This window comes from Pundamilia nyererei, unplaced genomic scaffold (genome assembly GCF_000239375.1).
Source record: "Pundamilia nyererei isolate P.nyererei 1_Seehausen unplaced genomic scaffold, PunNye1.0 scaffold00184, whole genome shotgun sequence".
NCBI classification, from domain to species: domain Eukaryota; kingdom Metazoa; phylum Chordata; class Actinopteri; order Cichliformes; family Cichlidae; genus Pundamilia; species Pundamilia nyererei.
Window position 1 is genome coordinate 531,692 of NW_005187585.1, and position 16,291 is coordinate 547,982.

The 16,291-nt window shown below is 41.3% G+C and overlaps 1 protein-coding gene across 1 annotated transcript in view; it reads left to right on the forward strand.

Annotated features, from left to right (window-relative positions):
* Positions 1 to 4,229, forward strand: part of LOC102192835 (SHC-transforming protein 1) — a 17,077-nt gene extending 12,848 nt beyond the window's left edge. The window contains exons 8-12 of the mRNA XM_005746886.1: positions 1,609 to 1,792; positions 2,587 to 2,659; positions 2,866 to 2,962; positions 3,061 to 3,208; positions 3,294 to 4,229. Of these exons, the coding sequence (XP_005746943.1) occupies positions 1,609 to 1,792; positions 2,587 to 2,659; positions 2,866 to 2,962; positions 3,061 to 3,208; positions 3,294 to 3,458 (667 nt within the window). The 3' untranslated portion in view covers positions 3,459 to 4,229. The remainder of the gene's footprint in view (positions 1 to 1,608; positions 1,793 to 2,586; positions 2,660 to 2,865; positions 2,963 to 3,060; positions 3,209 to 3,293) is intronic.
* The last annotated feature ends 12,062 nt before the right edge of the window (positions 4,230 to 16,291 follow it).

Consider the following 16,291-nt stretch of genomic DNA (forward strand, 5'->3'; position numbering starts at 1 on the left):
GCTTAGCATAGGGGGTCTAGCCTTAGGACCCTTACTGGATACAGACGCCCCAGGCAGGAATCGAACTTGCGATCCTGGGTTCCAAAGGCGTGTAGTCTAACCACTACGATATATATATATATATATGCATGTGTGTATATATACATAAATATTATAGTATATTATGGATTTGCTATTAAATATAGAAACAATATTATGCAGTATTTACTGTATGGGGCAGGGATAGTGGTGGCGGCCCCATGATCGGAAGGTCGGGAGTTCGAAATCCACTGAACAGCTACCCTGAGGTACCCCTGAGCAAGTTACCATCCCTACACACTGCTCCCCGGGCGCCCAATGGCTGCCCACTGCTTCACAGAGTGTAAGGGTTAAATGCAGAGAGGAATTTCCCCACGGGGATCAATAAAGTATACATTATATTATTATTATTATTATTATTATTATTATTATTATTATGTCAGTGACTCTAAGTGAATTCATATGTACATGAAAATATATGTGTATATGTATGATTGTATATAGTGCCATAAGTATTGGCCCCCGTCCTGATGTTTGCATATTTGTTACATTTAAATGCTTCAGATCAACAAATAAATTTTAATATGAGACAGAGAACCATAATCAATACAAAATGCAGTTTTTAAATGATACGTTTGGTTTATTAGGGCTAAAAACTATCTGAACTTACTGGGCCTTTGTGAAAAAGTAATTGCCCTCTAAATCTAATAACAGGTTGTGCCACCCTTGGCGACAAGAACTGCAATCAAGCACTCGTGATAACTAGAATAACTGAGGTGTGGAGGAATTTTGGCCCACTCTTCTTAGAAGAATTGTTTTAATTCAGACATACTGTTCATGTTAAACAAGCATGATTTATGCTTAAGTATCTCAATCAGATCATTTTGGCCTAATGAAAGTCCAGACTTTGAATAACCATTAATATTTTTTTGAACCATTCGGAGTTGGACTTTATGGTCTGTTGAAAAAACCAAAGCGTCTTTAAGCTTCAGGGCACAAATTGATGTCCAAACGTTCTCCTTCAGGTATTTCTGCTAGAGAGCAGAATTCATGGTCCCAGCAGTTTCAGCAAGTCCTCCTGAAGCAGCAACACAGCCTCAGACCACTACACTACCACCGACATGTTTGGGGCACAAACCTTCCACAAAGTTCAGCTTTTATCTCATCGGGCCACAGAATATTTTTCCAAAAGTCTTGGGGGTCATCAAGATGCTAATTGGCAAATGTGAGATGAGCCTGTGTGCCTTCCACTCCTGGGAAGGTTCACCACTATCTCTCACTATCTCACCCGGATATATGTAAATTAGTTTGTTTATCGGTTGTTTTTGAGATCTTTTAGCCTGTTTCACTTTGTCAGACAGGTTCTATTTAGGTGATTTGTTGATTCAGCAGGTCTGGCGGTAATCAGGCCTGGGCAAGTGAAACTGAACCCAGGTTTCAAAAAAATGTGATTAATTACAGTTAATTCATGGTTTAGCAAGGGAAGGCATATCAGGCATATCAGGGTATCTTTATCTGATATTAAAATGTATCTGTCTTTTCTGTCCTTCCTTCCTTCTACCAATACCTCAACACTATGTGTATATTCAGACCGGCACTGAGAATCTGTCACAAATGGTGCCCAGAAGAGTTAATAATAAACCAAAAGGCAAACCGGGAAGGAGAATTCAGTGAACACCGTGACTACTACAATGTGAACCCAGGAGACCCAGGTGGAATAAAAGACTTTCAGGTCACAGAAGAGGAGAGCAAAGAAGATGCTAACATTCACAGGGTAAGACTTACCTGTAACACCAAAGCACTAATAATTTACAGTCACTTGAGTTTGTGTATATAAGGACAGGACCTTGAACACAATTTGTTCAGAAAGAAAAGTTCCCATTGTTGTTGTAAAAGCTTAAAACCACATCTCTTGGTGCTTTTCAGCATTTTTAAAGTGGTCGACTAGCATGAATACAGTTTAGTTTTTGATAGTGTTATGTCATAGCTTGTCACATTACAATTTGAAACATAATTATGTTGCAATGCATGAGACTGCATTATTTAAACTTATATTGTATAGGATGTACTGTAGACTATAATCACATCTATGGACTAAGTTCACAAACTTAGCATTGGCTAAAAGTTTTAGCATTTAGCCAACAGATAAGCTGGATCTGATTACTTTGCAGTAATCGCTGTAAATGCTGAAATGCTTTTCCAGGAGACTTTGTAACTTATACAAGGTCATTTTTAAATGGCAGCCAAAAAGTGGGTTTTTTTGTGAAGAAATATAGAAATGATGTTGTTATAATTAAATATGATAGCAGGCACACAGTGCACTAGCACATTTTATGGTCTTGTTATTGAGCACAAATGTTGATCCCAGAGGAGAAACACTTGAGCTACTTCTCACCAAACATCACCTCACAAGTTTTCTTCACTTCCCAGAATTACCAGATGATAATTTCCTGTCATGACTGCTCAATGTTACCAGCGCAGTTGCCCCTAAACACACACACACACGTTCAAACGTGCACAGCCAACAATATGTGTCTGGTGTGTATGACTCATGGTGTGCCATTGCAGGTCTGTTTCCCTGGGCCTGTTTCCCTTTATGAGAACTGCTCCATCACAGATGAGACTCCAGCTCCACCTGCAGGTGAAAATCAACTGCGTTATCCGAGTCCAGTTTCGAGTTTGTCCCTCAAGTACAATTATGACTTCTATGCCTCTATGATTCAGAGGAAACTGTACTTTACTTTAACTTGGTTATTAAAAATCAAATAAAGTGAGCAGTGCTTCAATTGGGGTTTAAAGCTGTTGCTTTTCAACTGTTGTTTTCTTCCTCTATCTAATCTCCATCAGATTTAGAGCAGTCTGAGGTCAATACTGAACAACGCTCTCTGCTCACTGAGACGCGGGTCCAGAAGCTGATCCAGGAAGAAGGATGGTTCCACGGCAGGTTGGTAATCAATATCTGTTTGACTATGAGTGATGCGTCAAAATGCTGCTAATTCCAAGGTCATTCTCTCCCGTGGAATTTTGTTTGTTTCATCCCAGGTTGGGAAGAGAGCAGGCGGAGTCGCTTCTCACCTGTAGCGGAGATTTCCTGGTCAGAGAGAGCAGCTCTGCCGCCGGTCAGTATGTACTCAGCGGTATGGAGGGAGCTACTGTGCGACACCTACTGCTGGTTGATCCACATGGACAGGTACAGCTCTGCTGGTGGAATTCAAATATCGTTTAAAGAAGAGAAAGAAAGCAACTTTTAAGCATATTTTCCATTTATTGACCAGGTGCGGACCCGTGATCAGGTGTTTCTGAGCGTTGGCCACCTGGTGCGATTCCACATGGAGAATCAGATGCCCATTGTTGCTGGAAGCAGCGAGCTGTGCCTGAAACAGCCGATCCTGCAAACACACAAACATTCACAGACTGCCAGATGCATGGTCTTGAATTAGCAGTGGTTTTTGAGATGAAACACAGAGAGGCCTAGCAACAACAAAAAGAAGAAGAAGAACTTTTAAACCTTTAAACACTTTCAGCTGCCTCAAGAGAAGAGCACCCCTGGACATAATTTCCAGTGAGCTGTGATCATTTTTCCAAACTGTTGGGACAATTTTGCATTATTTGCCCATTATATTATTTACTGTGTGTTTTGTTTTTTGTTTGAGTAAACTCTCAAGTCACTGCTTGTGCCTGTATTGAGAACAGCCTTTGGCCTGCAGAACATCCTGTCTCGCTCTCAGGCAGTTTGCTATTATTTACTCAGTGTCTCAACACAGTCTCTGGTGTTGGCAGGAAATAACCAGAATGTTGGCAGGCTTTCCAAATCCTTTTCTATATACTATATTTGTCTCATGCTCATTAGTTTTGATTTTCTTTTGTTTTCGTTCCCACTTTCCATGCTTAACTTGAGAAAAATAACTTTTCATCCCACTTGTTTGTTGCATACTGAATATGAAACTGCAGTGGTCTTTGTATCTAGAAGCCCCATTTAGGTCCACATTACATGTGGTTAAACACATCTTTGGGTCTTTTACACAAGTGATTAAATCGGATTTTGTTGGTGATTTATTTGACGTTAAACCTCTAACCAGAATAACAGAACTTTGTTTTGAAATCGTGTTGCAGTCCATCCAAGAGTTCCAGTCAATTCACGCCACAACAAAAAGATATCAAACTAATGGAATTAGCTTCGAGTGACTAGGGATTGTACCACAAAATAAACAGTTCCTCACAACATTGCCCACATTATTGTTCAATTTAGAAAAGCTAAAAGCATTCAGATGTCATTGTATTCACGATAACATTTAACTGAATAACTTGGTTGTATTGAAATTTTCTTTTTTCCCCCCAATTACTACAAAAACCTTAGATACCCTGCATAATTATGAGTTGTTATACACATACAGGCACCAACCCCTTCGTCATGCATGTAGACATTCCCAGGATGACGATGACGTTTAAATTGAGGATCAGAATGGGAAAGAAAGATGATTTAAGTAACTTTGAATGTGGTGTGGTTATTTATGTCAGATGGGCTGATCTTATTATTTCAGAATAATACGACCAGCTGACTCACCGAGATACTAGTGGATTGGGAGATTCACATTGTGGATATGCAGCTGACAAATCGTCACATCCACATGTACATATAGTGATTTTGAATCATATTGGCATGCCATCCTATCAGGTCAATATGGATCAAACTCCCTGAGGAATCTTTCCAGCACCTTGTTGAATCGGTTCCATGAAGAATTAACCCCTTAGCAGTCCAATTAGTCCCCTAAACCATCCAATGTACCGTGGGCGGTACGTCCGACTGCTAACAGGTTAAAGCAGTTCTGAAGGTAAAAGAAGAAGAAGAAAAGTTGATGTTATGGATGATTCATCTTCTGTACTTCATGGGCTGAGCTCACATGGTGAAGCTTGAAAGCAAGAGCCAATAAAATGTATTATTATTATTTCGTAAACTCCATGTTTAGGATCAGCATGGTAATTGCAACTTTGTGCAACAATTTTAAAGATTCTGGCTGTTTTATTGAACATGATTAGGTTTGGCCTTGGGAGTTTTACTCTGTTTCATTAGTTTACTAAATTTAAACACTACCAGCTTTTTGATTGTGATAGATAAAAAAGAAACATGGAGAAAAAAAAATTCCCTTGCATTTCAAATAAGTGGCCTCAAATGATTTGGACTAAAGTGGACAGAATTGAGCCCGACTTTGAAGTAAACCCCAGAACATCAGATCCTAGTCAAAAGGTGTGAATATCAAACCATTAATCGCATTATCAAAAACACTGTAGCGTATTTATTTAACACATTATTACATATTCAGAGAAGAGCTTTGAATGCCTTTCTAGAAGCCTGGAGAACTATTCCTGAAGACTGGTTAAAGAAACGACAAAAAGGCTAAGTTTTTACCTTATGTACTATATTTCCATGTATAGTTGCAGATCTTTCAATAAATCCATTAACTTACTTTCCACTTGGAAAATATAAAGAAATCAACATTTTTACACAATGTGTGTTTCTTAAAAGTCATTATGATTTTTCATTTTATTTAAAATTTTGCATATAATATCTAATTATTTCTTCTTTACTGAAAGAAAAAAAAAGGATGTTTCACTGCATCCATGTTTCACTGGATATTTCACACCACAAGGTGGCGCGATCAGTCTTTACAAGAGCTCTTCATCCTATACTATGCCAGCACATTTTCCCCTGATTGGTCAAATAGATCTGGATAGTTTTCTAAAACTGTATCTCCATTTAATCTTGTATGGTAAATGGTATGGTAATCTTATATGCAATATAAAGCAAATTCACAAGAGCTAAATACAAAGAGTGAAACCTTTTTGCATTTCAGTGTCTGTTTTAATGATATTCACACAGATGTGTCTGAAAAATCAGTGAAAATAGCTGGTAATAAACAGCCTATAACAACAACTGCAGCGCTGCTCCCTCAGATTTCAGCACCCTGTCACTTGTAGATTTCGGTGTAGTAAAAAGAAAATGACTGTATGCTCAAAGTATGCAGTGGACTGTTTGGGGCTGTGCTGCCCTCTCAGAGAGACTTGGAGGGTCTCACCCACACTAATCACCTTCAGCACTGTTTGCCAGGCTGAGACTGAGGAACAACTGGCGGTTGATGGGTAAATAAACTGCTCTGCCAATAACCGAGAGAAAAGCGACAAACACTGATAGGATATCTAAAGAACAGCAACACTCGAAGCCTTTTGTTCGGTAACTCTTTTGGATGTTATCACAGAACCTACATGCCATTTAACTTCCCACAATTCTTGGTAAAGAACAGGAAATGAACACACTTGAAATATTGTTTGAAAATATGTTTCCTGAACACTTTATGCAGAAGGTAAATGTAGTAATGATATCTGCGTCATTTGATACAGTCAGTAAACAGGCAGGGACTGAATGCATCTCTGTCCAAACAAACAAACAAAAAAATCAGATATCATCTTTTAATATGAATGCTGTCACAAGGGTGAAATTAAATAATTTTACAACCAAGAAATGCGGTTTTCCTGCTTCGCTCATGCCCATGTGGATTCTCTCTGAGTCACACGGACCTCACCCAGAACAACTCACCAAAAACAACAATGACCTAGTGTGTGCTGCCATTCTTTCAGACTTGTGAGGCCTGGTGAGGGTCACATGTTGTCAAACTTGCGAGGTCACCATTTGACCTCTGGCCCCTAGCTTGCAAAGCTGTGGAGTGTAACTGTACAAGACAGTCAATTTATCAGACTGGTGTTGATAATTTGAAAAAAGGAAATGTTTGTCTATAGATAACCCTCGACTCTTGGACTCTTGAGCAGGATAAAAGCATATTTTTACTCTGATATAAAAAGAAATTTGGCACTTTCAGTGAAAGGCAGTAATTTTAAGTGACTTCAAAGACACCGATGATATTTCAGTTAGAAAAAAAGAAGGTTGGACATTCAACATTTTAATAGATATATGATCAGGAGGTTTTAAATGGTAATACTGAGACATTTTTGGTCCCAGCCTTCCAAACATCCGTTCGCTTCAGGTTCGTGGGAGCCTATCCCAGCTGTCCTAGGGCGAGAAGCAGGGTACACCCTGGACAGGTCGCCAGTCTGTCACAGGGCTAACACAAAGAGAAAGACAATCATTCGGACTCACATTCACACCTATGGGCAATTTAGAGTTTCCACTTAACCTAACCCCACTAACTGCATTGTCTTTGGACTGTGGGAGGAAGCTGGAGTACCCACGCAAACACGGGGAGAACATGCAAACTCCACACAGAAAGACCCTGGTGGACCTAATTCCTGGTGGAAACCACTTAATACATAATGGCCACTGTGGATGACTAGACAACAACAAAAATCTTAAAAGTGACCGTTAAGACAAAGAAGATAATGTCACAAAATGGATAAGTAACCAATTTATCACTTGCTCTGACCAAAAAAGTTATTAAACTAATCCAGGAAACCATCGGTTTAATAATTAATAATAAAAAAGTCAGGGTTGTGGTCCACCGCATACCTTTTACAGCCCTCGAACCCAATAATTAAAATAATTGAATAATGTCCAGTACGTTTCACAAAATCTCCACTGTGTCAAGCTGTAATTCATTATTCAATCATCTGATTAAGAACATGACCCCCAGTAATAGATGCAGACACCCTTGGACATGAGATCTCCCTCCACCTCGCAACATGAGCCCATGAGGCCTTGAGTTTTCGCTTGCAGAAAAATTTACTATTAGAGTGATTTAAATATTCAGCTCGACCAACAAAAGGAACTTTACACATGTTGAGCTTTCCTTTGTTAGTGCATATGTGTGTGAGTGTGTTCTTTGAACCGATATCGAGACGTTTCCTCAGAAAAAGGAAATGATAAACTTTTTGTAAAAAAATCTTCAAGTTCTGTGGATTTAGTTCAGATCCAGAGCATTAATATAAAAGCCTGAACTTGAAGTCCTTTTGCAGAATAAACCTGAGTGCTGATGAGCCTGAGGGCATTAACTTTGCACACACACACATACACACACACATACAGATTGCTCAAATGACAAAGCATTCCCAGACCCTGAAGCGCCTTAATGGAACAATTAAAGTCATAAAAAGTGCCCAGAATACGAGAGCATGAAATTGTTCCTCGTTTCAATGTTATCAGAGTCACACAGAGTTCAGATCTGGAAGGAAGCAAAGCAAGACTTGGCCCACTGACTGGGCCATGTTGCAGCACTTATTGCCATGCCAAAATCTACATGTATGTTCCCCCAGAGGCAGCCCAGAGGTGGAGACACGTGAGTCATGTGAGATTTGCAAACAAAATGCACAAAAAAATATAGAGACCGACGCCTTTGTGCCTGTTTCTATTTCCTGTTTCCACAAGTCAGGGACCAGTGAGGGTGTGCTGTGAAAGAAAGAGAGAGAGAGCCACGAGTCTCTGTTAAATGAGTATACAGTGAGTTGCTGTTGGCTCGGGTCTGTGTAGAATAGATGAGTGTGTGCGTAACCCCCACAGCGACTGCCTCGCTCCTCAGCAGCCCTCAATCTGAGATTTTACCTCCCTGTGCTCACAGGCTCTTTACCCTGGCTTAGCATGGCAGCTTGGCAGGCCTTACTGAGTGGAATCGCACACATATGCACACACACATGCACACATGCGCAACACACTTTGTCCTCGAGCACAAAATGCCCTGGAGTTTCTTAACCTCTTTCAAATCTTCATCTTTCCACTCTCTCTTTATCATTGCCCCACTGGAAACTAGGTCAATGTCAGTTCATGTCATTAGCTTCTGCTCCAACTGTGCATGTGTGTGTGTGCTCTAACTGTGCATGTGTAGATGGACTTACAAGGGTGTGCATGATCATGTTCAGTTAGCAGCCATGCTTATCTGCCACTTGGCTAAAGAACTTCCTTGAAAATGTTTGTTTTCATGATCTGTGCCGGTGCATTGGAAATGAGTCTGTGCGCATGCGTGTGTGTCTCTGTGTGAGTGAGTGTGTGTGTGTGTGTGTGTGACACGGTGATGATGAGGGGGTGGGGGATTCCAGGATTTTTGCACGAGGCAGCAGACAGATGTGGGAGACTTGAATCAAAACAGTTTTGTTGGCCAACTTCAAAAGGCGACTTCTCCAGTGTTGGTCTCTTTTTGCTTTCCATTCCTCTGTCATTCGCTCATGCTTTGGCCAGCAGCTCACGCTTCTCCCCTGTCTTTCAAGCAGAGGCTTGGAATTGAGCAAACAGCAGGACGGATGTTTCAGTAAATCTTTATCATAACTTTCTGTCTTTGCTCCGGAGGACCTGTGGTCTCTATAGGACCTCAAAAGGCATAATTAATAGTACACCCTAATTCACGTCTTTTCCCCCACTTTTTAAGAGAACTCCTGCTAAAGATTTTGAACCGAGGTCTCAAAGTTTCAGGGGAACCTTCTCGTAAAAGTTTACTATATAAACTGAAATCAGTCTTTCATCCATTTGTGACTGGTGCTGACTTTATTCATGTAATTTACAGTACAATTCACAAATCTCCCAAAAGTCTGGATTAGGATATGTTCTTGCAGTTTTATTGTTTGTAATTGCATTAGGAGGCTCAGCTGCAAATCAGCTGCTCTCAATGTTTAGTCCGCATCAGCTGATAGCTAAGCAGATACTCTTCTAGACATCCAGTGAGTAAACCTCACATGGAACATTATCTTGCATTACATATGCAAGCAGCTTTGTAACCCACCTCCACTCCAGCTCCTTGTTTTCAGGTTGTGCCCAGCTTAATCATCAATTTGACAATCCCATCAGGTTCAGTCATTGTGTTTGTTATTCCAATGTTTTAAATGCATAGTACTTAAATGAAGCCTCCTGCAGTTGGTAGCATAGTGATAAATTATTACAATTTTTTTTTTCTCACAGTAGTGAGATTTATGCTTGGAAACAAGGAAACAAGGCCACAACAAGATTAAAAAAAAAGCCTTAAAGCCACAGCTCTTTGTTTTCTCTTCTGTTACTGCTCTTTCTTCATCAGCAGTAACAATCCCCTTCTCAGGCATCCTCCTCACCTCCTCTCTGTTCTTCCTTTTGCAATCAAAGAATGCATTCATACTTGATGTCCTAAAATAAAGTTATAACATTAAAACTGGAGTAAAGTGTATTTGTCTGTCTTTTTGCACGGGGTGTGTTTATGGTTCTCTCTGCAAGTGTGTGTCTCTTACAGATGGCAGTGAACCACCAGTGGGAAACAGGGAATGTTTTCCATCCCTAAGATGGTCAGATTCTTGTGGGGGGACACAGACTCTGCATAAATCGCACGTGGAGGGGAGATAAGTAGGCAAACTAGAACAGCTTGCATTGCTACTATTGAGTGTACCCCGCAGACCCTGAATAAATCTCTGAGTATTCAGCATGTGAACACCTGGCATCACAAACTTCAACCTAAAAAATAAATGTATGCAAATACAAATGCCAAAAGGTAATTATTTAATGTTGAGTAGCTTTATGAACTCACAGGTTGGCTCTTCAGCATTTTGAGAAAACATTGCATTGCAGCCAAAAGAATAGTTTAGATGAGGATATTTTTAAAGGCAATAAAACTAGTGCCTCTGCAGCTAAGGTTATATCTGTGCTTTGTCTACAGCATTTATGGCCATTGTAAGAGCTGTGAGTGGAAGGCTTGGATACTGCTGTTGTCCTAAAAGTAAGAACGAAGGAAAAATTCCCGCTTTGGGGTTTGTCATTTGAAATTCATTGAAAGGTGATGCAAACTTGAAACAATATGGCATTCAACAAAAGCTTGAGCCAGAATTGTACTAGGGACCTTGCAGTCATCAGGAAACTGCTCCTCGTAAGCACACTTTCAACAAGGTCACCTCCACGAAAAACCTTTAGCTTGCTTGAGCTAAACGTCTGTGGTTAATGCACAAACAAAAACATCCCATTTGCATGGCAGCAGTCTCAGTAGTTACAAGAAAAAGGAACATAAACACATGTGAGGATTTTTGAGCAAAACCAGTGTAGAAGAGGTGATATGAAAGGAGTTTCGGTGGCAGGATCCTTGTGTGAACAAAAATGGTGCGCAAAATTCCCAAGACACTTCTCATTTTTTAATATTTTGCTCGGAAAATGGCAAATAGCTGCATCAATTTATTGAAATCTTCATAAAAATGGATGGAAATAGAATTTATAAGGAAAGAACAGAGTATGTGCAATTCTAACAAACAGTTAGTATTTGGTATTTCCACCTTTACTCTTCAATATTCTTCACATCATTTCTTTCAATAAGCTTTCAGGAATAGTTCTCCGGGCTTCTTGAAGGACACTGGCTGCCTTTTCTTCTGTTCTCTGTCAAGTTGATACTGTTTCAGTAACATTGAGGTTTGGGCTCTGGGGAAGCCAATCCACGACTGATAGTGTTGCACTGTCTGATTTTCTATCGAGGTATAGTTTTACTGCAGTGCGGTGTGTTTGGGGTCATTGTCATGGTGAAAAATGAAGCAGCTGCCAATTCGATCCAGATGGTATTTCATGGTGGATCAAAATTTGACAGAAACTTTTTGCAATCATAATTAAAATTCTGTTTTTTCAAGATCCCCAACACCAGTGGCAAATGCAGCCCCAAACCATGACCGTGCATCCACAGTGTCCACGCTGACACTCAGTGTTGTACCTCTCTCCTGACCTCATCTGTACATACTGACAATGATTTGAAACAAATATTTTACATTTGTATCTATCACTCTATCAAACCTGTTGCCTCTTATTTTCATTCTAGTTCTTGTCTAATTTATCCCTGTTTACTTCTTCTTATGAGGCTTCAGTGAACGGTTATTGGATCAAATGAAATTTCAGGTGTATCACTCAGGTCCTGTGTCAAGTCTTTGGCTGATTTATTCTTATTTCTTAAGGAGAGCATTGGGTGTGCCACTTCTTTTGTCTTCCACTTGTCCAGTTTCCTCAACTTTTTTAAGAACACACTGCACACCATGCTGAGATTTGCCAAGTTACTGCCAAGCTTATAGCTCTTTGGGAATCACCATTTTGGTGCAAAAATACAATTTCATGCCTATTGTATGATTGCATTATCTTTGGCAATTTTCATAGGCTCATCTAAAGAAATGGGATGTGGATTCAGTTTGGAACCAAAAAAAAAAGTCTGCCAAATGTAAAGAAATCAGATTTTGCACACTCCTGTATTTACTCATATGTCTGTTTAATCAATTTTCAGCTCCTCACTTTTAAGTTGCCAAGCAATCAGTGAAGCCTCCAGGAAACCATTGACCTGGGTCAATGAAAAGTCAAGCACACACACCCAATAAAAACAACTTGTCCTTTCCCCCCTAATTTAGCAAGAGTATGGATTAAACAACAGACATTTCCTGTATACTGTGTTACTTAGTGATATGAAGAGATGATGACGGCTAATTTAGTTACTTAGGACAGCACAAAGAAAGAATTCCTTTTTATTCACCAAAGAGATGTTAAGGTGTTTCTCTCAGCCAACTCTGTATTGGTACAAAGCACTTTTTCACAGTTGCCATTTTGACAAGTAATAGTGGAAAAACACAGGTGTTACTAATCACCTTAATTAAGGGTCTGTTGTGTTTAGGGACAGAACATTGATTAAGGTGATTAGTAACACCTGTGTTTCCACTTTACTACAAACCCAAATGGGTGCAGTGAAACAGGTCTATGCGGTGCATGCTTGCGTGAAACTTTCTTGATTGGGGTTTAACGGTTCCATTAATACAAGTTCTTTTATATTGATTACACTAGGGTAGCGGGCTTTTCTGATGTAACGTCCTCTTTTCTCAATCAAGGGTCACACAACTGAGTATTGCTGAAAAACAGTTGGTTTACGTAAACCAGCTATTAAAACTCAGCTCCCAGGACTCTTAGGGATGACTCATGCTGTCATCCCCGCATTTCTCCTCTCCTCCTACACATGGGCCTTTTCCCTTGAAAGAGGCATCCTCACCGTGAAATAGACCAACTACAACATTTCATGAGCCCAGAAATTAAATTTTTCTTCTTCTTCCGTGGAAACAAAATTTAAGGGAAATGAGTTCACGCAGTGCCTAGGTACACATAATGAAAATGATCCATTTGGAGACGAGAAGGGATTCCTCCGAGTTATTTTGTGGTTATGTTTGAGTTTGTGCTGCACCAGTGTGCAGTCTGTAGTGTGCTATGTGGCAGTGAAGGGGACGATTTGTGATGACAAAGTGACTGAGCCCAAACATCTGAATTGCATCAGTACATTATCCTCATAGAAAATACAAATACAGAGCACCGGGCAGCCAAACTCACGTGTTACATGCATACACACCCATGCAGAAAGAAAGAGTGAGAGAGAAGGGAGTAGGGGCGGGGTGCTAGTGGGGTGTGTGCGAGTGTGTGTTGGGGTGGGGGGTTTCGTTTCTGCTGCAGCTCATTTTCTTGAAATATTTCATATGAATATTGGCAGCAGTTGTGCTGCAGAAGACAAAAGGAAATGAACCGTGCGTGCCGGAGCCAAAGACAACATACAGTGTGAGAAAGTCTTGCTGCAGTTGCTGCTCACAGCACAGTGAGAAGCAATCTCAATCTAAGCTATTAAAAACTGCCAGGGGATATGTGAAACACAAGGGCAGGGAGATGAGCTGGTGAAATGATATTTGGGTTGTTGCAGGAGATCGGCTCGCGTCCCATACAGCAAAACAAGTGAAATATAAAACACAGGTTGTGTTATTACTAAATGACAGTTAGTTGGTATTCTGAGGGGGAGGGAAGAATTGAGGGGTTGTGAAGAAACAATAAGGCAGAACTTCTACAGTGTTTATCTAATCTCTGTTTCAGTCTTACTATTTCAGGCTTTTTTTGGTTCAGCCATTTCAGGACAGAGGAGTAAACATTCCCTAAAATGAAACCCACGCTCAGTTTCGAAAAGTCAGGAGATTAGCTGAGAGACTGAAAGAAGGATGGGGTGATACACAGAGGTGGGTGGTGGAGAGGAGGAAAGTAGGGTGGGGTGAGGAGGTGGTGTCTTACTGTAAATGACACCCACTCTGTGTTGAGGAAGAGCAGAGGGCGACCCTGTGATGGGAACCATGACACGAAGAAACAATCCTGCCGTAGACTCTGACATCAGTCTGTGAGTCTGGGAATACAGCATGAGGCCATCTATTCATGCGTGCTCGTCCTATACACATGTCTGCATTGTTATATTCAAATTACTTTCTTAGCATCAAAGGGGGAAATCCAGGAGTTTTAAACATGCTGGTCAGAGCAAAAGTCTGGGGAATGTTACTCATCTGGTGAACACATTTTTAGATTATCTTGAGTAACTCAGAATGCATTTACTGAAGTGGTATGACTTAAATAAGCTTAATTTGTCCGTGGGAGAAAAGTCTAGGAAGCCAAAGTAAGCCTGCACTCTGAAAGTACAGTTTTACTAGGATGCACTATGAGGTCTTTAAGATATGAAGGTGGCTGATAATTCAAGACTTTTTATATGAGGAGAAGGATTAAATTATTCATTTCTCCAGAAGGCAATGTAGAGAAGTTAATATGGGATGTATATCTGTTATCTCTATTCCACGTTAGCACTTTTTTTCTTTTGTATCCAATTAGGTTTTTTTGAGCCTGATAGTAATGAACTGCAACAGTCCAGCCTCAAAGTAACAAAAGCATGATATAATATTTCACCATCAATCAGAAATGTCATGTTGCCAGTTTTAGCAATGTTGCAAATATAAAAAAGACAGCCGGGCATGTGAGTAAACTTTAAAGGATATATAGTGATAAAAAATTATCAAAGAGTTCCACATGGTAGCAATGGAAACCAAGGCAATATTTGAATAAAACCATGTTTCTGAAACTTTTAGAACCAAAAACAAGAACTTCAGTTTCATTTTCGGACTAGAAAAGTACAGATTATCCAGGTCTTTCTGTCTAAGAGTTTAACCAAGTAATCTGTAATATGTAATACACATACCTGAGTATAGCAGTGGAAATTTATGCATTGGCCGTGCAATGGTTACCTCTCCAGGGTGAACCCCGCCTCTCGTGTCAAGAATTGCTGTTTTGCAGGTAGGAGTTGGACCCAAAATGACCGTACAAACAAAAAACAGGAGCACAAAGAGTCCAAAAACAAAACGTGCACAAAACACACTGGCGCACAGGGAGCAGTTCATGAATGATTCAGGGGGCCGACCCGGAGGACGGCAACACAGGAGTCCAAAACAGTTCAGTTCGGGAGTCCAGCCGTGCCGAAGGCAGCGGCGGCGACGCAGTTGAAGGAGATCCAGAGACTGGCCACGCGGAAGGCAGCAGCGGCAACAGAGCAGGTTCGGAGGTTGCCCATGACGGTTATGACGCCCAGCCAGTGGCCTGGAAAGCTGCCGGCGATGTTGAGGCGCTGGATGTAGCTTGGACAGTGGCGTAGCAACCGCAGGACCAGGCGAAGCAGGCGATGGCATGGAAGCCAGAGGCCGAGGCGCTGCAGGCTGGATAGATCCCTCGGACCCTCCAGCGGAGACAGGGGACTGAAGCGGTCCCTCGGACCTTCCAGCGGAAAAAACTGACCAGCTACAGGGGGACCGACCAGCTACGGGGGGACTGAACTAGAGGGAGACCGAGCTGCTACGGGGGACTGAACTAGTGGCAGCGTAGGAGACTGAGCTCGGAACTGAACAGGCAAATGAGCGACAGACTGAACAGGTAATTGAGCTATGGATTGCACAAGTGGCCGAACTAAAGGTTGAGCTGAACACTGATTAGCAGACTGGGCTAATGGCAACATAGGAGGCTGAATAGCAGGCTGAGTTAATGGCTGAAGTGAAAATGGAGCTAGTGGCGGAGAAGATGACTGAGCTTCAGGCTGGGCAGTTGACTCAAAAAACACGGCCTCGGAATAAACAGTCCCTAAGTCAGAAAACTCTTGATTATTGTCTCTTTCACTCATCACAGCCAGCAACTCTTCTGACTTCTGGCTGTGGCGATGGGCGGCGGCGCTGCTTCTTTTTTGATGACAGCACAGATGGGGCGGGCAGCTCCACATCCGGCGAGTCGGGCAGGTGAGCAGTAGTAGCTAGGGGATGAAGGTGGAGCTCGTTTAGGATAAAATCCTGTGCGAGTGGGTGGAGCGTACCTAGTAGCCAAGGAAGACCGGAAATTAACCGCTGTAGCCTTGTTTCCACAGCGCGATGAAACTCCCTCCCCTTATGTTCAAGCCACAGTTGAAGGAGTAGATAATGTCCTGGCGAAGATCTCCTGACGGGTTGAGTGCCACTGGGTCCATGTCTGGTCGTGTCGTTCTGTCAA